This window comes from Siphateles boraxobius, unplaced genomic scaffold (assembly GCF_051911475.1).
Source record: "Siphateles boraxobius isolate OS27281-9 unplaced genomic scaffold, OSU_SipBor_1 66, whole genome shotgun sequence".
In the NCBI taxonomy this organism is placed as follows: Eukaryota; Metazoa; Chordata; class Actinopteri; order Cypriniformes; family Leuciscidae; genus Siphateles; species Siphateles boraxobius.
Genome location: NW_027509193.1, coordinates 6,383,044 through 6,410,482, shown reverse-complemented (window position 1 = coordinate 6,410,482; position 27,439 = coordinate 6,383,044). Strand labels below are relative to the sequence as shown.

General features: G+C 37.7%; 2 protein-coding genes across 2 annotated transcripts; both read right to left on the bottom strand.

Annotated features, from left to right (window-relative positions):
- Positions 1-8,473: 8,473 nt before the first annotated feature.
- Positions 8,474-13,005, bottom strand: wfikkn2a (info WAP, follistatin/kazal, immunoglobulin, kunitz and netrin domain containing 2a). Its single transcript, XM_077211822.1, has 2 exons — positions 12,354-13,005; positions 8,474-11,189 (listed from the first exon to the last, which is right to left on the bottom strand). Exons 1-2 carry the CDS (start codon positions 12,555-12,557, stop codon positions 9,675-9,677), a joined length of 1,719 nt encoding a protein of 572 aa, XP_077067937.1. The 5' UTR covers positions 12,558-13,005; the 3' UTR covers positions 8,474-9,674.
- Positions 13,006-17,692: 4,687 nt separating this feature from the next.
- On the bottom strand, positions 17,693-27,419 carry ankrd40 (ankyrin repeat domain 40). Its single transcript, XM_077211821.1, has 5 exons — positions 26,992-27,419; positions 24,253-24,401; positions 22,381-22,947; positions 21,236-21,417; positions 17,693-19,173 (listed from the first exon to the last, which is right to left on the bottom strand). Exons 1-5 carry the CDS (start codon positions 27,123-27,125, stop codon positions 19,027-19,029), a joined length of 1,179 nt encoding a protein of 392 aa, XP_077067936.1. The 5' UTR covers positions 27,126-27,419; the 3' UTR covers positions 17,693-19,026.
- Positions 27,420-27,439: the final 20 nt, after the last annotated feature.

The following is a 27,439-nucleotide window of genomic DNA, read 5'->3' as shown; positions in this document are numbered from 1 at the left end:
CCATGACTTCTTGGCTGATTTTCCTTCACGATGTCATCCATCTAAAATAAAATATAAAATAATACAAAAGAAAATAAAGAAAACAATTGTACAAATAAATAATGCAGTTATTTTTTAACATTTTAAAAACTGTTTAAACCCCTTGAAAAATGTAATGGCATTGTGTTCTTCTCTTTTTCTCTTCTCTGTCTTGTCCACAAACACACTCTTATCTAAAGCGCACTGCTGCCACATATAAACAATAAAACATCATGAATATTTAGCTGTTCCTCCAGTGGGTAGACATGGTTTGAATGAGATAGCTGTATTTTCCGCAGATGTCTGAGTGTGCCGTGATAAATACATGCCTCGGCTTCCTGAACGGGGTAAAAATACACATCTGCTGCATGTCACAGCACTGTGGTTTGTCTTTAAAAACAACTTGCTCCTCATTGTGCTAATTACGGCTTCGTTGACAGGACACAATCACAGAAAACTATTCATTCAGCATGTGAGCAATAATGACAACCAATTTAAGTGCAAAATCCAAACATCTTTACATTTTCTTCATATTATTCAACTGTTGCCTCTCTATGTGATTCCTTGAGTATGAGCTGAATAAGACCTCTGTTTGTTTCCTGAACAACACAAGAAAGTGCTAAATCTCTGTAAAGCCCTGTAAGAGAAAGCATTCAAGTGACATTCCCCTTTATCTTTTTTCTTTTGCTGAGGTTTTATATATAGGCTACTGCTCAGACTACTGCAAAAATGATTTCCATGAAGTATTTCTCTTGTTTACCAGTAAAACTGTTTAAACATCATTAAAACAAGATACATTTTCTTGAGAAGCAAAACTGCATCTGATATTTTTTCATGGAATATATCATTAGAATCATTGAATATGTTTTTCTTAACCCATTGGCAAATTATGCTTGTTACAAGCCACAGAATTTAATATTTACATTAATGGGGCGACACAGTTTTACTCCTCAAGTAAATATATCTCGTTTTAGGGATGCATTATTTTATTTTTTTTACCGAAAAAGACACAAATACAGGTTTTAGTCTCATCTTGTTTTGTGTGAGCAAGTTTGTAAACGTTCTCATCAACATTTAAATTCTGTTGCAGTGAGCTTTCTCAATTTTGTCAGTCTATAAAGCATTTCCCACCTTTCCTTGTTTAATTTAATGCTATAAATTCACAGAATTTACGACTTTCTGTTCTCAGCTCGAATACAAAAGGACCGAGGACAGGCGCAGTAATTCACACGGGGGTGTAGAGCTAACACCACTCCACAGAATTGCCTTTTGTTCCGCGTCTGGTGGATCAGAACACCCTCAGAATGATCCTTCCTCAAACTCCACCAACACTTTTTTTGTGGGTGGCTAAGAAAACAACATTTCTCTGTGCCAAAATTAGAATGATTATTAAAACTTAATAGTTATATTTTATAATCCTTCTTGTTAACGGCCCTGCAAATAAAGATAAACTCCCCATGAGTCGTGTAACGATTCTGCGGCAACATGAAATGGCTCCGCTGAAATACATTTACATGCAAAATGCCTATTAGTCACCCGCTACTAGCAATATCAATCATAAATACGCTTGTGTGGGTGACTGTGGTGTGAAGGTCTCTATTATAGTAAGGCACATTGCAGCTAAACATGCAGAGCAACGACTAGGCGTAGTCATTATGATGTCATTCTCACTCCTTTTTCAGCTCCATACCCAAAGGGAGCCCTCTCTTCTATTCTCTTCTCTTCCCTGGAGCTTTACCCTGGAAGGAAAACACACCTTTACACTCACAATAAATAACGTCTCTCCGTGAGACCTGACAGTCCGTTCATTTTGCACAGCCAACCATGACTTTTAGGGGAATGGACTGGTGTCATGCTGTGACGAATGCAAATAATATTGAATGTATGTGTGGAGAGGCACGTTATTTATGATCGCGATGGCTGCTGTGGTCGGTAGAAAGTCAGAGTTATGTGTTAAACGGTAAAGCCAGGCTTCACTTCGGCCTAACAATGCCAGGCTGTGCAGACACACATTCTGCCATTTGAATCAATGATGCAGCTGATTTATGCACTCGGTTATGCACTATATTACTCCCTCACTTTTGTTATTACTGTGTATGCGTCTATTTCTTTCCACTTGCTACTGGCTAAAAGTAATTATAGAGCAAGGATGCGATGACGGCCTGAGAAGATCATCCATTTACAATGAGAGGTTTGCCCACCATCTGTGCGGCATTATAACGAGAGAAAATATCTGTATCTCATGGAAAACAAGATGGATCAGAGTATTGGCTTTTATCATACAAAAACTAACATGCTTTCCTGAAAATAACCTTAATGGTCCTAAGAATCTACCTCGTTTTATTCTAAGCGAAACATAATTTCTCACTTTGATTTTGAGGTGTATTGTGATCTTGTAATTTTTTTGGGGTTTGGAGATATTCACAGTCATGTGACTCCATACATATGTTTAAGACTTTACAATAACGTTCCGTTTAATTTCAGGAATCAGATTAGGTGTATCATGCTCTAGATTTCCCACCTTCCACTTCAGCCAGCTTTCTAAATGAAGCTACTGACCCATTAAGCTTGCACATAAATTATTCCTTATTGATTAATTAAGCATCGAAGCAGAAGATTATTCTGAAAAAAAAAAAAACCAAAAAACTGCAGCATGGTTTCCCATTATTCTGCTCACTCACCCACGAGATTGGTTTAAAAACTCGCAAGACATTGCTTGTGACAGTGTGAATCATTCATTCATACCTTAATTTGTTCATTCGTCAACTTAATCATTCATTTTGTTATATGAAATGAAGATTGCATTTAGTGTCACTGTCAACTCAATGCCTATTTTATGTCAAAGCATACGACAGTGTAACTAACATATAATGACAGTTAATGAGAATACCCTACTGGATATAATGCTACAGACACATGGACATTTATATAAATTACACTGGCACCGGTGCAATTGCGCCCCCCAGTGGAGGATTCAGTGACCCTGAAAAACTGATCTGAAAACTGAGCTTAAATTAAAAGGATATTTTACACAGGACAAACTATAAAACTGATCTCACATCACCTCAGGTTTTAAAATGAACATGGTTTGAATGCATGCATTGACTTCCATTCCAATAGGCTACTGACGAATTTACGAGGCATGATGAAGGAAACAAATCTTGTCAATTCAATGTCAATGCTTTAGCGTTTTTTAGCAAATGTTTTGGGTTCTCCCGAGAAACGGTGCGTTTGCACACAATACGTTTGAATGCAAATTTTTTGGGGGTACGCAAAACTTTTATGAGAGAACGCATTAACATATATTTCTTCCTGCCATTTCATATTTTTTCCCCGTCACCATGTCCCTTAGCGGCTCTGAATGAACCACAAGTAAGCAAACAAACAAACAAATAAACTTTAATGTCCCCCTGTGGTGAATATCAAGTTTTTTTAATGTTGTTCATATGTCTATGTGGTGTTTTAAATATGTTTTAAGACAAACCATGTGCAAATTCATAAGTCAACACCATTGCTGAGTATTTTCTCCTTAAAACTGCAGTGAAAAAAAGGGGGTTGAAATCGCTGGGGTTTCTGACGTCACAAACTGCCTTGCAACCAATCACGACGTGCTGGTGGGATTTAGCATATCATTAAGTATTCTCTGAAGCAGGGAAGACTCAAGAGAAGCCAGGTTATCCCAGTATATATTTTTTTGTTGATATGAAAAATCGGGATTTAGCAATATAGCTGGTGAATGATGTGTATTACGCTGTTCTGATGAACTATATGCCTTTCTCAAAAGACATTCTGAGTTATTCAAAGCGGTTTTTGATGATTGTTTGACGTTATAAACAGTCCCTCCAGAAAAACGCGATTATGCGATAGCATGATTTAGTGCATAATCAGCCAAAGTCCGCATATTTATGCGGGGGCGCATTTTTTCAAATACGCCACACTTTCGCTGCATAAATTGCCGATTTCCGCACAAAATATGCGGGGCTTGCATGATTTCATAATCCCTGCATTTTCGTTGCAAAAAAGACACATATATCTTAGCAGAAAGTTAAGAAATATGTTGCGTTTGCTTCACACAAGGGCAGCCATTTCCCCCTGTTGCCATGGGAACGTTATGAAGTTATGTAATTACGCTACGTGAACATCATCGAAAAGCTGTAAAAAACTTTATTTTTTTTGTATTTTATTTATTCATTTTTACAGAAGTTGTAGCATATTACTTTTGTAAAGCTACAGAACTTGTTTGACTCATCAATGTTTTGTAAGTTTGATGTTTTTATTTAAGTCTGAAATAAAACAAGATGAGAACTGAAATATTCCAGCACTTTCTGTTGCTTGCTTATCATAGGAAGTAATAAGAAATGACTCTTTACATTAAGGTAGTAGCCTAGTGAGAACAGGGTGTTGGGGAATCACTTTTTTTCTCTCCTTTTCATCAAACCGCAGTTTTTGCAAGTTCCCGCAATTTTTGCAAGTTCCCGCAATTTCATTGCATAAAATTGCATAAATATCCCGCATATTCCATCGCATTTTTTAAGAAAACGGGCCGCATAATGAAGGATTTTTGCCCGCAACAATCACAAAACAACTCCGCGTTTTTCTGGAAGGACTGTATAAAGAGCGATACCATTGTGCAGCGTTTACCTCAGTAAGTTGGCCGAGTGAATCTGTGAGCCTGTATGAGTGATTGGAGGCGGGGATAATTTGCATATATTAATAAATCCGCCTATGCCTAAATGAAACAAGGGTGTAGAGTTACATTCAAGCTATTTTAAGGCATGAGGGATTTCTTTTCACTGGAAAAAACGTTTAAATATATAATTTTGGTGATCAAAGATGAGTTTTAAGGGATAAAATGATTGACTACAGGAGGACTTTAAATATTTCAAATGCACAACAATCATGTTGCTTTTCCAAAATGATAACTGTGAGCCATTCACTGAATTAAAAATAAACTGTAAAGAGGTCATGGGACAACACTATGGAACTGTTTACATACTGTACTGCATACTGTTTCACATACTATTTAATTAAAAATAGTTATTAATATTTAACCATGAAAGTCACTTAAGACGACTTATTATTGACAACAACAGCCTGGCAGGAGTATGCAGTATAGCCTACTAAACAATTAGCAGACCTGTTATTGAATAGATTATTCTAATTAATAAATAAGTAAATGTTAACGGAAGTATATGAATAAAAGAAAGATGGTAGTTGTAACTGGTCTTGTTTTTTGATGCTGTACATCAGTTGTCTACTTCTGGGGACACCCACCCATACGGGACGTCACTAGACTCCTGATCGCTGTGGGAACCTCTTCCCGGTATGAATGGGCCATATGCACGCCCACTTCTGCATATGGAATAAAACATTTCATTTGCATAATTTACTTCGAGAAGAAACGATTTCCCCTGTCAGAGCAGAGCACGCAAATCAATGGACACCAAAGAAAAGTCCCTCCATGAGAGTGACTTCTGAGGCACCAGGAATAAGTAGGCAGGATAAATCTGTAGCAGAAGTACTTGAACACTGTTAAGTGCATGAGGCCCTTCGAGGCGAGACTGCAGGGGTCAAGATGATTCAAATAGATGCCGTTGCAAATCTAATCCTGATGCCAAAAAATGCCAACATCGGATAAATCAGTTAAATGTACAATGTTTTTCGACTGAAATTTTACCTGATAGTCCACTATAATGAAGACCATAATAACCCACCACAGATGTCGAGGGGGACAGCTTGTTCAGAATTTTCAGCATCATTACTTCTGTCTTCAGTGTCACATGATCCTTCATAAATCATTCTAATATATGCTGATTCGTGCTCAAGAAGCATTTATTCTTATAGACTGCTGCAGGGATGATGTATTTTTGTAGACCAACCCAGAAGTTAGCATCACACTGGTTCCCTCGACATAAATGGAAAAGGATTTTACCACTGGCTTTTGGATTATTGCAGAAAAGTTTTGACTATCAAGATAATTTTAACTTTTTATGAATTTTGAAGCCTAAATATTGCCAGAAATAAAAGCTATAACCTTAGGTTATTCAACGACACGACCAACACCTTCTGACAATATTTCATAAAAATAAAAATAAAATAAAAAATTCTCTGGAAACTTTGAGTTATAATATCTTGCAAGAGCGATAGTATAAACACGAGGCTGTGAAAGCGACGTTTAATGTCAACGACCGCTGTACTGCAACTGGTTAGCTTATAAAAGACGAGTAAAAACTTTAAAAAAAATACTGGGGTATTACTGATCTGTTTTAATGTCATAGAATAAAACGTGAAAATATATTGCATTCACCACAGTCCTTATTTCAGGCTTTTAACCAAAATACTATTTAAAAAAATATTGACGTCACTTGGGGATGACGGAACAGGAAATGCTAACTAATTTCCGGGTTTTGGTCTACAAAAACATGTTATCCCTGCAGCACTCTATTATCAATGTTGAAAACATTGAAAAAAAGTGAGACATTTTTCAGGATGAATAAAAATAAGCAGCATTTATTTGTAATAGAAATCTTGGTAGCACTTTATTTTTAAGTAGCTACAATCAACTTGGATGTTTAAGTAATTTCAACTTAAGTTACATTAAGCAGATTTAAAAAATGAGTTACTTAACTTATTTTGATGAGTTAAAGCAATGTAAAAACACATGTTGTCACAATATATTGATCATATAATTTTGTACAGCCTTAATACGATGTACATATAGTAGTTACAATAACTGGGTAATAACTACGTACTAACCCTGAAGCTAGTACTAAACCTAACCGTAACCCATGTAGTTACCTTATATTACCCAGTATTTTCTTAAGTTCATTGTAAAATAAACTGTAAAATAAAGTGCAAATGAAATCTATTTTATAACCGTCTTTACTATTAACTTTTGATCAATTCAATTCGTCCTTTTTGAATAAAAGTATTAATTTCTTTTAAAAAAATCTTACTGACCCAAAGCTTTTGAACAGTAGTGTATTTTCTAAAAAGTAATCACTTTCAATGCTGACCAGTAGATGTCAGTGAATCTGCCAAACAATCAAAATGTACAATGGCAACAAATAGTTACTACAGCTACTGCCACACTGCCATAAACTGTGGTATTATATATAAAACAATCAGCAAAAATAGAAAAGAAAGAGACAGATTTAGTTGACTTCTTACACTGTCTGGAGATTCTGTTAGCATTTAGCTAACAGAAAAGTAGCAACCTTACCTAGTAGCTAAGATATTTTGTCGGAAACTATGGTTAATATGGTACATTTTAGAGGGAAAATTTCACAAGGAAGTCTTTCTTACTGACAAAACATATTGAACGGTTGCTAACAGTTTCTTAAATGTTACATAGCCTGCGTTTAATCTTTTATACAAAGCAACTTGCAGTGCTTTTAGGATATTCAGGATCTCTGGGAATTTAATCTATGATCTCACCAACTTGCTCTTCCTGTTAAGCTACTGGAAGACATTTTGGGTTGATTACCATTGCAGCATATATCTAAGGAATACAAAAGCAACATGAGAGCAAAAATACTGTGCCATCATCTCTTGTTTGCCTTTGAGTTTGGTTTGGTGATGTAAAGGTCATATTAAACTTATTCTGAGATTGAGATGCTTATCAATAGCTGTAACTCGACGGCTTTAAGGGGGACACGTTCCCCTTAGTTCTTAAAAATTTTGTTCCCTCAAACACATGCACAGTGAACATCCAGCATTTATAACTAATGGTTAAGCAAACTAGAAAACAACGATCTTTCTTTTTTTGCCCATTGAACTTGAGCCTGAGTAGTTCACTTGACACTTGTCAACAGTTTTAATCAAACTTCCCCACTCTACATTCCCAGCATCCACCCCCAAGCCAATCCTATCTCTGATTCTCTCCCTCGCTCTTTTCATTCTTTTCATTAGCCTCTTACGGGGTCATGGATGAGGCCCTGTCAGCCAGCCTGAGGTAGCAGCAATCGGAGGCCCACCCTAGGGAAAAAGCATGTGTTATCCCTCTCCCTCCCATCCAGCTCCAGTCAAAAGTTCAAAGCCGTGCCTTTAAAACAGAGAGTGGTGTGTGTGCTGGCTCCCCTCCCATGCAGGGTCACAGCTTGGCTGGAGTTGGAGCTGGGGAGATGAGAGGGCCGGGCGGCTGGGGGGGAGGCGGAGGTTCTCACATGAAAGGTCTGCAACCGAGGAGAGAGTCCCAGACCTAGACACAACACAAGAGATCAGACTGGCCCCCCACCCCCCTTAGCCGCAACACTTCCCACCAAAGAACAGCTGGAATGTGACCTGTTCCAGAACCAAGGCCAGGACTGACCGACAATAGAATCCATCGGGATTGGGGGATGGGGCCGCTGTTCTATGATAAAGCATGTCCCCCCTTATCAAAGCTCATTCAAAAACGCCTCATGGAGTCCCACAACCCCAGCTTTGCAGAAAGTTTCGCAAGAAAGGTCCAGGATTTGATTGGAAAAATGTCTTTAATCGGCTCTCTGGGGTATTTCCATAAACGTTTAATACATTTTCAACTGCTCATAAAATAATAATTATTATAATCTCATTATATGTTTGCCATTGTATGGTTTGACAAAAAAAAACACGTAACATACTTTGTAAAGCATGTACATAGGACTACCTTTGTTTCAATTTATGGTAGTAATGTAAAAGCATAAATAGACAGAACAATGTACAACGATTACAGATACGAAAGACTATGAATTATAATAAGGTGCAAGAGTATTTAACATGTCATATTTTTTTTAGTTTTAGAATGACATGGCTTCCTAATTGAAGGTGAAGTGTGTAATTTTTGCGACAAATGAAATTGCAAAATTGACTGTATTCACACAGGTTTCTTAAACACTCTCATTGGTCAGACAAACTGAATCCATACATAAACTTACGGTACTGGATTTGCCAATGTCACTGTGCCGGGCTGCTCAAACAAATAAGCAATGTGTATCAGGTAATCAACTTACTTAATATTGCCTCTGCATGTTAAGACGGGGTTTATTCCGTCTCCGAAAAAAATTACACACTTCAGCTTGAATGAAATCTTCATGGAGTATAAATAAAGTTATAGGTTAGTAATGTTTAACCACCTGCTTCCACTGAAGATTCATGTTCAGTAACTGCCTGCAAGGCATTTGTTCTGAGACAGGTAGACAGCTTAATAAAAACATCTGTGGATTTTTAGTCAAACTAAAATAACTGGACTCACACTACAACATGTAGATGTAAATAAGGTAATACTTTCGTATGGAATCATCTACTATATAAGCATGTTTATGTGTCATTCACACAGTGTAATCCACATATTTCATCTCTCTATGGATAATTCAAGCAGCTTAATGCTGCGGCAGAAGCACAACATATGATTGTAGAAACTACAAGTCAAGTTTGCGAGTGAGTCTGCTTCATGAAGAAAAGCAGGAGAGAGGCAGGCACATTGGTTTAGGACAGGGGAACCCAAACCTACTCCTGAAGGGGCACCTTCCAGCAGAGTTTAGCTCTAGCCTTAACACACCTGAAACAGCTAATCAAGGTTTTCAGAATCATTACAAACTTACAGGAAGGTGTGTTAGAGCTAAACTCTGCAGGAAAGTAGCCCTCCGGGAGCAGGATTTGACAGAGATTCCAGAGATGTAGGTATTGTAAGCGCCTTAGTACTTTGTGCTGCTGAACTCCTTTAAAACATCACAAGTCTTTTTGTTGATAACCTCACGGAGTTTGCGAACACGCCGTAAACTGGAAGTGGCCACGAAGCTGTCGGGCTGCAGTGCGGCCATGCCGTTGTGAACATCCCCCATGATGATCATCTGTCCCTCGGCTCTCGTTATGTTCGGACAGGGACAGTTCCAGTCCATGTTGAGCAGCGTCACCTCCAGAGGCTCTTGCCCGAAGAACCGTAGTCCCATCTTCTCATCCTTCAAGATCTCCTCCACTGTTATGAGCGCGTGGCCGGAATCGTGGTCCTCGTTCAACTCCGAAATACGACCCAAGACTACAAAGTCACTCTTGCAGAAGCTGGGGACCATCTTCTGCCGGGGTTTGCATGGCTTGCAGTTGTGGGTCTTGGGAAAGGGGCACATCTCCTCACAGGCTTCCTTGCTCTCAAAGTTGTTCTCGTTGCCGCCGCAGCCTCCATACACAAATGACTGGCATTTCTTGAGCGCATGGCTATAAGCCCAGCGTGGTTTGTAAGCCTTGCAGGGACCTTGTACGCTGGGCAGGGAGCAAGGTGCTGCAAGCTCCGCTCCACAGGACAGCATGCACAATTCGTATGAATCGAAATGGTTTCGGTTTTTGTTGCACTGGCTGTACGTGAAGGTAAAGCAGTTGTTGCGCTTGGCTTCATAGTACCAATTCATACTCTCCTCACCGCAGTCATCCATATCAGGTGTTTTCAGACACTCTTCAGCAGGTAGGCGTGTGGAATTCATCACCGGGTCCGGTTTGGTCTGCTCCCTAGGGACCACAGAAAGTGGGAAATGGGCTTGCACAGATCCACCCTGGTTCGTGGCAGTGCAGGTGTAGATGCCGGCATCCTGAACCTGGGCATTGTATATGACCAGCTGGGCGATGTTGGTAACCACTATATTTTCTTGCACGTGGTTGGGTCCCATCACAGTGTTCTCTTTACCTTCAATCTGCTTTTCCCATGTAATCGCCGGCTTCGGTTTTCCTGTCACCTCACAGAGGAAGCTGGCCGTTTCACCAACAAACACAATGTGGTGCGCTGGGTTGCTGACCATGTTGGGACGTTGAATGTCTATGGGAGTGGTCTCAAGATGGGCAGTAGTTGGGCGGGTAGTGGTCTCCGCTGGGGGAGGGCTGGTGTTGGACAAACTAAAGTGGTACCTGCAGGTGACTTCTGTGAGGGTGACACCCCTGGTGCAAGCCTCAGCATCCATGTAGCACTTGTTGTAGTATGTCATGCCATCCGAGGCACAGGTGAAATGGGGCTCTCTTCCACAACGGTCCCGGCACTTGCACACTGGCTGTCCGTCCCAGATTTCACACTCTGAACCCTGTTGGGTGCACATGAATTTGTCACAGGTGACCCCTTTGGGCATCCCCATTGGACCTTTCTTGCCCTGAAGGTCCATGTAGCGGGCAGCCACGCAGCTCTTGTGTCCACAAACATTTGAACAGCATTTCTCGAATGGCTCACAGTCCTGTAGGAACAAAAATGGTAAATCACTAGGAATGTTTGTGGAAGTTTGTAGAAGTTAATAGAATGACTGATGCTGTTTGATAGTTTTAGAAGTCCAGTTTTTTTATTGTTAGATTAAAAAAGATTAGATTAAAAAATCTAATAAAAAAATCATGTTTTTCATTCATTTCAAACAATTAGAACACAAATAAAATAATAAATGTATGGAGATGATTAGGAATTCAAGCATATTCTCTTTAAATAATTTATAAATTAAGAATTTAAAACAAATTGAATTGTCACAGCAACTCAAATGGGTCAGTTTGCTAAATTTAATGACATCTGGATAAATAAAGACAGATTTTTGTTGTTCTTATAAAAAAAAACATGCTATTTTATAATGAGATGACATTTCTAAATGCTGTAAATCCACCCTTACAAAAATGACCATGGTAACATCCAGAAAAATTCAAAAATGTACATACAAATAATATCTCCAGACAGTGTATAGCCTATATTATTTTTTTCATTTTATACTGTTAGTCATTTTTGTCCTTAATTTCTTTTTGTTGACAGTACTACCACATTAGCAGCAATAACTGTAAAACTATGGTTTCTTACCATGGTCAAATTTAGTAAGATTATAAATTCGATCAAATTTACAAACATAAGAGATACTAGAGTTACAGTTCATAATAAATTAGTAAAATCGTTTTATATTTTCATAATCATTCTGTCTTTGTTTCTAATTTGATGTCAGTTGTTGATAATAATGTCACATTAAAAGTTTTACTGTAGTATATATATATATATATATATATATATATATATATATATATATATATATATATATATATATATATCAAATATGCGTCGGCGTGAACTACTATTACCATTGTCAATTGGCACCTTGCTATTGTTTATGGCAAAATAATCTAGTTATGTGAGATAGTTACAAATCTAAATGAATACACAGCAAATGAATGAATGAAAATGACCTATACAGTATTTTGACAGCTGCTGATGTCACGTTACAGCAGTTTCATTACAGTAATACATTTTAGTAGTGTATTTCTATTTTAATTTTACATTTTTTTTTTTTTTACTATGGTTACCATGGTGCATTTATTGTTAATTGATAGCCATGTGATCGAGAAACACGTAGGAATGGAGCAGCTGAACTCACCTGGTCGGACTCGCACTCGCGCGTGCAGGTGCTCATGGCATCCACCCACAGGTTCGGGTTCATCTCGTTTGGACACATTCCCGCGTGAGAATAAACCACTTTGGACAGAGTCATTGGCATCGCTCTCGCGCGCAAGTCCAAACGCAAGACGCAGAAGTGTCCGAACAAAAACCAAATCCATCTGGGAAACAGCATCCACCACATATCCACACGATAAAGAAAAAAGTCCTTTCGAAAAAGGAAACGTTCCAGTGGTCGAAAAGCTACGCAGTCACCGCCAAAACAATGCGTAAAATAGGGCAGAAGTAAGTGGACCCTGGCTGAAGTGGAGGACGTGTGATCCGTTCAAGAGGTTTGTGGAGTGGAAGAGAGGTCGATCCGTGCGCGACGTTCATCAGTGCAGGGAGATTATAGGTTGCCGGTTCAACCCTATTACTAAACATTTCACATACTTGAAAACGAAGCCTATAACCACTGTTTTTTATTCGATGTAGCAGTAAGGGGACACTAACTTCTCGAATATCTTTGAAATTGAAGACGCAGAGAGACACCTGCGTGACGCACTGGAACACCTTTTAACTCTTCACTACCCAAAGAAGTCACTGCTATCTTTGGAATGGCCACCCCAACTAGTGTAATGCGCAGTGCGCACTGAAAACAGCTACTAATTTTCTGCTGAGCACTATGCAGTACGCTGTAAAAAAACTTGCTGCCTTAAATTTTTAAGTACAATCTACTTGGATGTTTATGTAAATTCAACCTAATTGCATTAAACTGTCTTATAAAATTAGTTAAATCTTGTATGAGCTAACTTTTGTAAACATATGTTGTCATAACTTATTGATCATATACGTTTTTTTTCTGGTGTTTTTGAAAGAAGTCTGTTCTGCTAGCAAGGCTGCATTTATTTGATCGAAAATATGAAAATGAAATGTAATTATGGAAAAGGTGAACTTGCAGCATCATTACTCCAGTCTTTACTGTCACACGATCAGCCAGAAATCATTGTAATATGATGATTTGATGCTCAATAAACATTTCTCATTATTATCAATGTTGAAAATATTTTTGTGGAAACTTTTTTCCAGGATTATTAAATTTGTAGAAAGCTAAAACCACCATAGCTATATATTTAATGTACTTAAAATGCAATTGAAATATAAATCTTTTGTAATATTAGATGTATTTACTGTCACTTTTGATCAATTTAATGCTGAATAAAATCAATTACTTTAAAAAAAAAATATCTTAAGGCCCCAAACCTCTGAAAGGCAGTGTAGGCCTACTTATTAGCCTACTATATTTGGTAGTATAATAATTTAAACATACATAAAGAATAAGTCTCATAATTATTTAATACAAACATTATTTACAAAGGGTACGTTTAGGCTACACGACAAAGATGTACTAAAAAGGGAAACGTTTTTCCTTCGTGTTTTTTGCACACAGACGACAATATTGTCAAAGCGATCTGCACTCAGATCTGAGAAATCAACTAAAAGCGCTCTATTATTCATGTCGAGCCAGTAGGTGGCGATATCACTTTGTTTTTAGTTTACACATAGACTATAATGGTGTCGTTTTCAAAAACGTAGGCCTCACTTTGAATCCTGTTTTCAGAAGTTTGCAAACTGCTGTTGTCATGTAAATGAACGATTAAAACGCATTTGTCACAATAAAATAATACTACAAAAACACTGCAGCCAGGAACATATTCACCCGAAAGTTAATTTGTGTCTCATCTGACTCTAGCAGACATGGGAAAGTTACCTCCAGCTGTGAGGGTACAGGGTGGAGGTCATGTGGTTCAAACATACAACCAATGCTGTCAGCAATAAACACCAGACTTCATATGAAACGGTCATACAATGGGTTTTCCTCTCCCCATATTTTAAGTCCTTCAATTTTTAGCCCATCAACATAGCAGATACTTAAAGATAATTTAAGACTTAAATGATTAAAAATATAAGACAACGTTAAAGCAGTCTATTGAGCTCTGACTGGAAAAAACCAAAATGTCCGCCTTATAGGAACAACATTATGGGAGATATTTAACACTTGCATTTAATAGAAACTCTGAGTGTTCAGAACATGAAACGATCTTCCTACGGTTAGCTTGTTTAACCTGGAATTTAAATCACTTTAATTCCATTTCAATGTTTTTTTGTTTGTTGAGAAAGCAAGCTTTTGTAAAAAGTATATAATGTGACTGATTTCACAAGATTTAGGGACACACTACAGTCCAATATGACACAAATGAGCAGCTGTCTCCGTTTTAAGTCACGGAAACATGTACCAACTGCAGTAAATCATTTCACTGCAATAGAGCAGTGATTTAACGGGGCTTCTACTTCAGATGAATCCAAAGGTATTAACACTGTCTGTATGCCTGGGCTCCCCACCCGCAGGAAGGGTCATGAAAAACAATGCACATGTTATTACCTCTCATAAGCTCATTATATCATCTGACTGGCACACAAAAGAGCCACCATCTCTCAGCTAAGCACTGTTTGAAACGTCCAGTCGCCTCCACACTCACGCTGCAGGGTGACCAGTGATTCGATGTCACTATTCTCAACACAGCAGGTTGTTCTTATGCAAGAGCGGCAGAATGTGTGGCGCAACATCTGGAGGACACATGAGATGTGTTTTCATTTTACACAATTGTCCTCAGACTTACTGTTTTTAGGGCAAAATATCCACCTTATAAGAAACAGCCACAAACATTTTTATTTAAATCTTCTTTAGTCAATAAGAAATAAAATGTTTATACATTTCTTAAATATTATATATGGTACCACACACTCACATGCCACTGTATTAGGTTCATGTGTTCAACTGCTTGTTAAAACAGACATCTAATCAGCCAATCACATGGAGGCAACTCAATGCATTTAGGCATGTAGACATGGTCGAGATGATCTGCTGAAGGTCATACTAGGCATCAGAATGGGGAAGAAAAGTGATTTCTGTGACTTGGCCTGGTTGTTGGTGCGAGACGGGTTGGTCTGAGTATTTCAGAAACTGCTGATCTACTGGGATTTTCACACACAACCATCTCTACAGAGGATAGTCCAAAAAAGTATCCATTGAGCAGCAGCTCTGTGACTTCTGGCATCAACAAGGCATTTTCACCCAGAGGAGAATGGCCAGACTGGTTCCAGCTGATAGAAAGGCAACAACGACACAAATAAGCACTTGTTACAACCGAGGTCTGCAGAAGAGCATCTCTAAACGCACAACACATCGAACCTTGAAGCAGATACAGCAGCAGAAGACACACACCGGTGCCACTCCTGTCAGCTGAGAACTGGAAACTGAGACTACAATTCACACTGACTCACCAAAAATGGGCAATAGAAGATTGGAAAAACGTTGCCTGGTCTGATGAGTCTGGATTTCTGCTGTGACATTCAGATGGTAGGATCAGAATTTGGCATAAACAACATGAAAGCATGGATCCATCCTGCCTTGTGTTAGTGGTTCAGTCACCAGATCTCAATCCAATAGAGCGTCTTTGGGATGTGAAGGAATGGGAGATTCGCATCATAGATGGGCATACGATACATCTGCAGCAACTGTGATGCCACATGACAATATGGACCAAAATCCAATTTCCAGCACAATGTTGAATCAATGCCACGGAGAATTAAGGCAGTTCTGAAGACAAAAGGAGGTCCAACCCGGTACTAGGAAGGTGTACCTAATAAAAGTGGCCAGTGAACACACATACTTAAAGCTGATGCGATCTGCTAAGCCTTTGAACAGTTTGTCACTTTCTCTTGTATTGGCTAGTAGTTGAGGTTAATACGGGACAGTTGTTCCCGGATCAGCAGATCAGTGGTGCAGAATGATCCGTTTGCCAGGTGCAGCTGGATGTCTGGACTTCAGACGGACACACTGTTGTTTACTGAAAACTGGCAGAGATCTCATGCTAGTTTCACCGTGAGGGGTAAGAGATGTGATCTGCTACGAGAACATGAAAAGATATAGCGCAAATGTTTTAAAGTTCAGACGGGAAACCAAGCTGAGAACACAATAGCTTCAGGATCTTTCTACGGTCCACAACTTAATACGAATGCTAATGTTAATATGCTTTTCTTAGTTACAATGTATAGCTTGCATTGGATCATTAGTTCTTGCACAAATACAAGGATTCTAGAGTAACTTCCTGTTGTCTTGGGTAAGATGCCTGCACGCTCATGTGATCTATAGTGCTGAACGGGGCGGGGCTCCGTTTCCCTTAAAATGTGCAATTGAGCGAAAGAGGTCAAAGGGCATTTGGTGAGCCGAGTTAGTTCCTGACTCAGATGTGAAAGAAATTCACAAGTCTGAATAAACAGAGGGTTTCTGTGAAATACATTTGATCAAAAATCATAAATTCACCTGTCGCCAATTTTATATTTACAATTTAAATCAGACATTTAAATAAAATGCAAATGTAACATGGTTTTATTTACTGCAATTCACTCGTCTCTCCACAATATTGTCCTCAGAATTTCAAACTTTTAGTGAAAGCTAAATATTCTTCTGAAACTCTGATGTTTAAAACTGTACATGTTGCATTGTGTAGTGTGGTGCAGTAACTCTGATATGCGGTGTGGAGCTCCACTGAGTTCAGCAGAGTGGAAACACTTCCTTCCTGCAGTCTGAGTCTCGTTTCTTCAAGACTGAGCCTGTCCTCTATTGGTGAAGTTTAGCAATGGCATGTTGCACTACAATTTTTTGGTTTTACCCAAAGAAAGATCTGTTCATGCGTTTACTTTCAAGGAAACATTAATCTCCATCCATCCATCCATCTACAACGTCTGCCTATCTATCCATCTATCTATCCATCCATCCATCCATCCATCCATCCATCCATCCATCCATCCATCCATCTATCTAACTATATGTCGACCAATCTATCGCTTTGTTGATCTATCTATCATTCCGTCTGTATCTATCTATCTATCGTTCTGTCGATATCTAGCCACCTATCTTTCTGTCAAAATACCTATCTATTGTTCTTTCGATCTATCTATCTTTCTGTCAAAATATCTATATCTATCTATCTTTCTGTCAAAATATCTATATATCGTTATGTCGATCTATCGTTCTATCTATCATTCTATGTTAAATTCATTAAGAATTAACAATAAGGTTCAATCAGTTAACAATACATTGTGTAATGATAATGTATTATAAATTAACAATGAACAACAGTATATTTAAAAAAAATAGCATTTGATTGATAGATTCTGTAAATTGTCAATCATGTCAACCACACATAAAAAAAGCAAAGGAATTTCTGTCTTTAAGTTAATTGAGAACATATGAAAGAAAAGAAAACGAGATTGTTTATTTCAACTGAAGTGTATAATACTTCTTTTAATCGTCAGATTCTAGTATCATATATAATACTAAAACAATTGCACATTTTTAAAAAAAACTTTAATTTCAATAATTTAACAATGTCTTTTCATGGGGCTAATATTACGTCTGCACAATAGTAGCATATTGTTAACAAATGTTTAATGATCATATGCTTGGTTAAACAGTCAACCTCTCAGAGAAAACTAAAAACAATTCGTAAGACAAATCTTTAGAAATTCTTCCCACAGTAACACAATCTCTATCAAGTCAAAAAGCTAATTTACAACAATGTAGTGTTTATGCATCGCTCCTAAACCTAACCTCAAGAATTCCCCACAAATGGTTATCCAAACTTCAAAAAAAAAGAAATGAAAAATAATTATTTCTATGCTCAACATAACCAACAATGCAGCAAAGTGTTAATAAAATGGCACTACAATAACCACTACTTCTTAAATACAGGTCCTGCTTCTCAAATATGTGAGAATGAAGCATCGTAAAACTCAAAATGATGCTCGCTGGAAGCTCTCTGTGGATAAATATCCTATTATTCTTTTCCAATTAAGCGCATCCTAGGGGAAAAAAACAGAGTTTTTTTTTTGCTACATTATTAAGTTCAAGGGAATCAAAAGATATTTTGCCTTCATACAAGACCATGAGACCTCTCAGCTCCAAACAGTCCATGCTAGTTTACAGAACGAGTTTTTTTGGCTTACAGTGACTGACGGAACAGCATTCAAAATACAGCACTGAAGTTCTCAAGGGTTAAATAAAAAGGACTCTTCCCCAATAATGGCAAGGTTTTGGTAAAAGTTTTCTGGCAATAACAAAATATTTATTGAATTAGATGCATTGACGTGAAATCATAAATAATTTATAAACTGATTCACCAGAATATTGGACTGAACTTGAGATAGGACACTGTATATTTGTTGGATGTACGATGAAATGTGCCTACTCTCACACAGTGACCCGATATGAAGGCAAGGCAGTAAGACAGATCTGAACACACTCCAAGGCCCGACAGTATGCAAAAGTGGTGCGTTTTAATATTTCCCGAAGTCCAATCGTGGCCTGGATGGATTTAAATATTCAAACTGAAGCGATGCAAAAACCCCATCCACCCCGGAGCAAGTCAAAGCCCGTATAACAAGCTATCTATGGTTGCAATGGAAGAGGAGGCACTAAGGATACATCTGTTAATGAAGGAGAGGAGGAATAAGGCTAACATGTTATATCTGGTTACCAACCCAAAGCAGGAGCATATTTTGGGATCCAAAATGTGTTTGGGATTTCAGGAAGAGTCTCTAATGTGAAGCTAGTAGGTGAGCCTGGAGGCCTTCATGTTGTAGCAGGGCCTGTCGGTCAGACCTCCCTGACCTCCAGAGAACAGCGACAAGCCTTCGGTTTTCTCCAGCACCACCTCCAGCTCCTGGAAATCCTGTAGCCGTGCCACATCTTTATCCTGCCAAAGGAACATATACACATTTAGACAGATGTAGTGTTGAATGATCTGGAAGTAGCGTCCATTGTTCTGTTGTTTTTGAGATCGCAAATGAGAGATGAAGCCATTTGATATGGCAGAAGCGTCATTCCGATGATGCAGTTAAGGTTGTCCAGGGTTGTACCCATCACTATATGGTATGAAGACTAAGAACTAAACTCCACCGGTGTCTGCAGTTGGATATAATAAAATGCACAACATGGCCAAAAGAACAAAGGCGTTTGCTCGTCCAATTTCAGCCATTATTATCATGTTGGCCACTATTTTTGAAGCTAGAACTGCCTCTACTACTCAAAGTTAAAAAGCACTGTTTGGATTTACTATCTCAACAAACTTTGTCTGTAGATTTAGACAAGCTTAAACAAGAGAGGATTTTGCTCAACCAAACAGAATGTCACTTTTACGAAGCATCATGATGGCCCTTCAAGCGAACTAAACCAAGAGGATCCGAATCATAATTCCTTCACCAATTGCTAGAAATATACATTTGCACAGGAAGATTTGTCTTTGTATTCATTCAAGTGCAAGATCAAACAACATGACTTGCAAAACTCGCAAACATGTAGGAAACTGTCATCATGCCTAACAATGCTCTTAACTCACATTGATATTTTCAAATTCAGCTTAGCTACAAGGGTTTTATTGATTTTAGATGGTTACGACATAATACAACAAATATTAAGGAGACGCACATTTTCAGTTTACATTTTTTTTAATAAAATGTATTAAGTTCCACCCTTCCGCTTAAAGACATTGTTCATGACTTGTAAATTAAAGGGGTCATGACACGAGACATCAATTTTGCCTTGATCTTTTGACATATAAGAGGTCTTTGAACCATTAAAACATCCTGTAAGTTTCATAGCTCAAAACATCCTCCTCATTATAAACAAAGCATTTATTTAATCAAGCTCAAAAATGGCTCGTTTTGATATTGCGGGGTTTGTCACGTCACATGGGCAAATACATTTGAACATGACTGCCTTCAGAGCATGACACATAGTCATACATCACAGCATAGGCCCCGCCCACTGGCATTCAGTCGCTTAACGGCTGATATTTTACTAAACTGGATGTGAGGTCACGTCAAAAGCAAATAAAACCCATTATAATCACTGGCGCTGTCTACACTAGATACAGTATATGAGTCCAGTTTAAACAGCTTGTTTGTGTCTTCAGAAGGATCCCATCGTCAGAAACAATTGGATGGTTTATTTTAATGGCGCCCTGGATCGTGCCGGAGGATTACATGTTTGTTCGGAGCATTTTGTTTCGTTAAAAGAGGCTCATAATGGAGAGTTCGCAAAGAATCTGACAGCAGCTGCATCACAAACCGTAAGTAAATGATTTCAAAATCATTTATCTGTCAATGAGGGTTTTATATGGATAATGTTTTCTAAACACTTAATCGCGTGCATTAGCGAATGGCCGTTGATACTGTTTCCTATGCAATGACGTTAGCCAATCATAACAGTGGCCGTTTACCGACAAGCCATAAAGGAGCCGTCCCTTAAAAACAGATCATTTCAGACAGAGGGTCAGAATGAGGGTTGAAAAAAAAAGTTTATCTGCATATATATCTGCTTTTGTGCAAAACACTTTATTAATATTATGAGTGAACCTCAAGGAACATGTTAAAATATTTAAAAAACTGCACGTCATGACCCCTTTAAAGTTTAGTGCTGTGCGATTTGGGAGAATATGCAAATTTTCTGATTTCTTTTTTAAATCTCCAGATTTGCTGTGCTTGTTTGTAGGGCTGCACAATTTGGCCAGAAATGTTGTGATTATACGTTTTAATAATTTATATGTTTCTTTATTTTCAAACATTAAACCATCAAGCTTTTACTTTGGCATGCTTAGGTCAAACTGGTCATGTACTGCTTATGTAGATCGCTCCAAATCAGTCATTTAAAAAGATCCATCGCTGTTAGGATACTCCATTAGAAGGCAGTCAGCTGTGAGGACCACATACATCAGATCTGGTTGAGTTGACTAAGCTGTTAATAGGCTCAGGCCTCACCTTTCTGAGCATAGTGTTGGGCAGCTTGCGGATCTTCTCCACGTGCTCTGCGCTGATGTCTAACTCGCGGCAGCAGACGCGGAGGAGGGCGCGATACGTCAGCTCCTGCCTGTCCAGCTCCACCTCGATGAAGTCGTTCTCTCTGACATTGGTGTTCTGGATGCGGACCTTCAGGACGAGCTCTGGGAAGAGACAGCAAAATTGTGACTTGAGGCATCTTTGTGAATTCCTCAAACCAGACTGTTTGGTGCATGTGCATTTAAAGAAAGCGTGTGCAAACCTGTTTGTGGAGATCTGCTGCCTTCAAGTCATGTTGGAATGAGCGCATCAAGTCAATATGTATAAGAACATCTTTGACCGAGCAGCCAAGATTTACAGTAAAATAGATGCACTTATATGTACTTATATATAGATACTGTTCAAAAGTTTGGGGTCGGTAAGATTTTTTTTTTTAATGTTTTTGAAAAAGTCTCTTGTTCACCAAGGCTGCATTTATTTGATCAAAAATACAGTAAAAACAGAAATATTTTGAAATATTATTACAACTTAAAATAACTGTTTTCTATTCAAATATATTTTGAAATGTAACTTATTCGTGTGATGGTAAAGCTGAATTTTCAGCATCACTACTCCAGTCTTCAGGGTCACATGATCCTTCAGAAATCATTCTAATATGATGATCAAGAAACATTTTTCTGATTATTATGAATGTTGAAAACAGTTGTGTTGCCTAATATTTTTGTGGAAACGAAAACTTTTTTCAGGGTTCTTTGGTGAATAGAAAGTTAAAAAATTAAGAATTTATTTGGAATTATATATATATATATATATATATATTTTTTTATATATATATATATATATGTTCTGCTATATGTATGCATAAAATAAATAAATATACACACATTCGTATGTAAATATATTTATATAGAATTTTAACATAAACATATGGTAGCAAACACATGTTAATGTTTTCATTTTCTTTCATTATTTTCAGTGTATCCTACACTTTAAATCTGCTTTTTGCTACCTAGCAACCTGACCCTTCAGTGACTACCTGCAGCACTTTTTTATGCGGAGGTGTGTTGAGTCACATGACAGGGCACAGTTCACAGACCAACAAGCTTCCTAACAAACCCACACTGTACCTTGAACGTTAACTGGAAAAGTGCTGGTGAAAAAGAAGGGCTGGAAGGCCGGCATGGAGCCACCGAGCTGGGAGCAATTGATCTGCTGCGGGATGGACGGCTGCCGGGTGACCGTGGCGTTGGGAACCTGCGTCTGGCCGCTGCTTCCGCCGGGAGAAGGAAGCGCGGGACACACTGGGCCGTTCTGTGCGATAGGATGAGCGTGTGTAAACTCGCAGTGGTTGGTGTGATGAGTCTCTGAGGAGAGCTCCATCGGCAGGCCGCCGTTGACCACACCGTTCTGCTCCACCATGGGGACGTAGGGTAACTCCTGCGGGCTCTGGCTGTCTGTGTAAAGGCTCTTGGGCTGCTGATGCTGATGCTGAGGAGGAAGCTGCTGCTCTTGCGTCGGCGACAAGGTCGCTGGTTCTGACTCCAGGGGCTCTGGGTGATTGTTGGTGCCGTTTTGCTGTGCTATGCTCAGGTTATCTTTATCTATCTTGCTGTACAGGAAGGGCGGGTTGGAAAGATAGTTTGGAATGATTGGCAGCTCTGGTTCCTTCACCTCAGGCATGTCTTCCTCTTCCACTGGAGAAGGGGCGATAAACATAAATGTGACGGCGTAAGGGCATTGACTATACACGGAAAGTTTTCTGTTTTCATGTTTATATTTTAATATTTTTCAGAAAAAAGAACAAAATTATAAATTATTACAAGAAATTAATAATTAAATTATTCTGTAATTGCCGATATAAATATGTGGAATAAGGAGTGTTTGGTGTTTTTAGGAGTTGATCATATAAAAAGTAGGGATGCAAAGAAGAAAATAGATAAACTCTATATTTTATATTTTAAATCATTAAAAAATAAAAAATAAAATCAATAGTTTTTAAAATAATATAATATATATAGTAGTCAACATTTGAAGTGGATCAAAACCTTTCATCGAAGTTATACATGAATTTTTTCTTAGGACAACTTTGATGAACTTTTTTGATCCACTTCAAATGTTGACTACTAATACATACATACACATACATATATATATATATATAAAAAAATACACACATATACATATATACGTATTAGATTTATATTTATAATCTAATCACAATATAAAAAAATTATATTGAAAAAACTAAACTAAGGTCTATATTTTAAGTGCTACAAGTGAATTTAGGCATCACGATATTATATGTAATATAATAATAATTAAATGAAATAATAAAAATTATACAAATTTCATTTTGAGATTTGCTAAATATTACATTTAATATTGTAATTAAATCATTAGTGTTTTTAAATATTAACTTTAAGTGTGCGTTATATGACGGCAAAGGTAATCTAAATGTAGAAATAGGGAAAATTAGCAAAATCAATGATCCAATATTGACAGATACATAATAATATTACTTATAAATAATAATAATAACAATAAATGTAATATTAGTCGACAACTAATATGGCACTGAAATGTTACGCATCTTAAACAAAAAAAGTTTATCACACATTTTATTTAATTACCTAATTTTCCTTTAAAATATTTAAAAATATAAAATATTTATTTTTATTTAATTATTAAAAATTAACTAAAAATAGTTAATTGATCATTTAATTAATTAACTTTAATGCAAAAATATGTGAATTCATATTACTTACCTCATATGTATTCACAAATTAAAATGACTTGCATTTGTATCCGTGTTTGCATGGAATACATGATTTGCATTTATACATGCTGCTACGTTATCCACACACTTTTATATTCTAGTGTTCATATTCTGGTCAATAAAACACTTCGGCTAGATAATTCTAAACTTTAAATGTCTTTGTATGACGGCTTTGAGAGTATCTGAGCATGTAATGCACCATTTTTTTCTCTAAAAAGCATACCTCCAAGCAGTCTTCTGATTTCAGGTTTAGAAGTGAGCTGAACAGCTAACTCATCTTTCGCTGTTAGAATCTCTTTATCGGCTCCGGCGTTCAACAGATAGGCCACTATCTGTTTGTGGTTTCTTTTACAGGCCCAATGCAAACATGTCCTGGATGAACAGGGGACACCAGATTATTTTAAACATGACTTTCCACAGCAAATCAGTCAAATGAGTTTTGATGCATTCAGGCATTACTAAAACAAAGCAGTCAAGGCCTGGCATGAACGTCAGAACAAATCTAACACCTCAGGTCAGTTGATCAACGAATATCAGCAGTGAGAAAACAGAGAGCTCCACATGCTCCTAAATACAAGCTCTCTTATTAAGCATTTCAGGAATGCTGCCAAGCTAGATGACTTGAAAGGTAAGGGCTATATCTATAGCAATCAGAAACCATTACATTTTCATCAATCCTGCTCTACAACATGTTATAGAGCTTTTCGCATTACATCATGACCCAGAGTTAATGCGTTTTAAACCCTGTTATGGCCACTTTTAAACCAGAGTCAAGCAACGTTATACATATTAAACATTTAAGCAAGATTAAATGCTATACAACGTAAAACAATCAGTGGCCTGTTGCATGAAGGCATTTTCATTTGTTTGCTACCCAGGTAAGTTTGAGATTAGTTTGAGCGAACTCTGGCTTTTCGGGCTCAAGAAGGTGGGTTGGTATTTAGCGGTGTTCATCGCGTTGGTAACTTACGCTACACGGCTTGATTCTGGGTTAGAGATCGCAAACCCAAACTGGACCAATCAGCTGTGAGGAAAGTGACTTGTACCTGATGTCACAATTCCTGTATCTCACACTCCACATTACAGCAGATTATGGGTATGTTTACATGACAATGATGTACTAAAAAAGGACGTTTTTCTTTTGCGTTTTTGAAAAGTTTAGCGTTGTCAAAACGATCAGTTAAAACTAAAAACGCTGTATTATTCGTCACTTTGTAAAGAAACACTATGCGCCTAATAGACTGAACATGTAATACGCATGCGCATGACATCACCGTTTTCACAAAGTCGTGTTCTTGTAGTTTACAAGGAGACGATAAAGATATTGTTTTCAAAAATGTGCACTTTGAAACCCGTTTTCAGGCCCCCAAAACGTAATTGTCGTGTAAACGAATGACCAAAACATAAAATATTTCCGTTTTAGTTGAAAATAATGTAGTGTAAACGGCCCTTAAACTGACACAATTTAAGACAAAATTACCTTTCTTTTGCTGCTAATTACTTTTTTATTATGGATGGATTATAATTATGTATATAATATAAATACACAATTATTATATGATTGGTAATTAATATTAAACGTTGCATTTAAATGAATAAAAATGATATACATATAAATATATGCTTAAATAAAGCTTTTAAACTGATTAAGTTTACGTGTTTCCTTTCGAGCTCTTTACAAAGATCATTTTAAAAATTCAGTTGCATTGATATAATCAATAGCTTCCTTCTCAGTTTTCGCTGAATTAGCAATGTTTATTCCTGACTTGTGATTGAATGCACTTAAATTTATGATATTTTTCATAACCATCTCATGTTCAACGGAGAAGTGAATTTTGCCGGCTCTCGAGCTAGAAGTGAATCAAACTGATGTTCTCCATGTTATGTGTGAACGGCTGTTCGCTAGTTAATCTCACTAACTCTCAATCAAATTGATACATCAATCGACCCGGTTAAATTTGTAGGTTTTGACAACTCTGAACCTACTCTGAAACTCAGAGTTTGCTCAACTAGCTTCATGCAACAGGCCACTGATGCTAGAAGGTAGCAAGTTAAGTAGCAACAGACAACCAATCATGAACTGTCTGAAAAAGATAGACCTGCCCCAAATTCATACCATTGGCGGATCCAATTTTGAATATGAGGTTGGTGATTGCTCCAGGGGGGATTCCAGAAAGCAAGGTTAACTTACCATCACATATACCCTGAACTCTCGGTTGAATAACCCAAACCTTGCTTACTCGAGGTTACACAGGTTCCAAAACAGAATGGAGTAAGGTCAGTCAACCCGGAGGATACATTATATAGAAAATGTCCCATTTTCATTCAAAAACCTTTTGATTGCACATCGACGATACACGAATAAAATAAGAAAAAATATTAGAGAAAAATAACCTGCTGTCTGGAATATACTGGGGGATAAATATACTATGCCCTATATGCTTTTATATGTACAAGGAAATGTCTTACTCCCTGTCTCTGCATGTTAAACTGAAAGTATTTTAACATTACATAGGCTACTGCATTTTTCACAATCTCAAGTGTGAAAAGCCTGTATAAGGTATTGGTATACCATGAATTTGACACTGGTGTCCTAGATCAATCTTTTAGATACCATGGTCTCCTGTGAGGGACCCCATTCCTATACAATTTTAAAGTTACCATGAAATTAAAATGGACAGGTCATGTTTGTTAGTTTTTTTAAATTGAAAATTGCAATGCTTATTATAAATGATTTATCTGTGAACATCATCATTATCATTATTTTAAATTCAGTTACACTTAATTTCATGGCCCCTCCTCTAACGCTGTCAGGTAACAATTGTGTCCAGAAGCTCTATTATCTTGAGAATAAAGGTGAATTGCTCTCGAAGGCACGGTTAATTTATCTGTACACTAGTTAGTTAATAAAATAAGTGGTTTAGCCTGAGTCGGATCAGTGTGTATAGGCTATGTTACGCACCATCCGTTGATCTCATTCTGAGAGTTGACGTTGACTCCGCTCTCCACTAAAGTCTTCACCTCATCGAGGTCTCCGATAGCACTGGCCTCTCTCAGACGCTCCTGCAGCTCTTTATCCAGCGATGTCGTTGACATTATTCAAGTCTTTATGGAAATAAAACCTTCATACGAACTGACACACTGTGCTTTTGAGGCAGGAGACAAAAATAGACACTCAACTTGCTCCGCAGTCGCTTAAACTGTTGCCTGTTCCGGATGATTTTCGACAGAGAAGCGGAAGAAGTGTGTTTGAAGTCTTTAGAATGAAATCAGATTAAAACGATACAGTATAATAAATCGGGTTGTGTTCAAATAATCTTTTGCCGACTACTGCGATCCACTCATATCCGCTGCACCTCCCATGTTGGGGGCAATTTTCGGTGTAACACCTTCAGATCATGATCTTTGGT

Bases quoted from the DNA above. Each gene is read 5' to 3' on its own strand.
- wfikkn2a (XM_077211822.1), bottom strand. From the start codon at position 12,557: ATGTGGTGGATGCTGTTTCCCAGATGGATTTGGTTTTTGTTCGGACAC. The intron at 11,190-12,353 runs GTGAGTTCAGCT...TTGTTCCTACAG, and splicing joins GCGAGTGCGAGTCCGACCAG to GACTGTGAGCCATTCGAGAA.
- ankrd40 (XM_077211821.1), bottom strand. From the start codon at position 27,125: ATGTCAACGACATCGCTGGATAAAGAGCTGCAGGAGCGTCTGAGAGAG. The intron at 24,402-26,991 runs GTGCGTAACATA...CTGTTCATCCAG, and splicing joins CAGAATGAGATCAACGGATG to GACATGTTTGCATTGGGCCT. The intron at 19,174-21,235 runs GTGAGGCCTGAG...TTCCTTTGGCAG, and splicing joins CCAACACTATGCTCAGAAAG to GATAAAGATGTGGCACGGCT.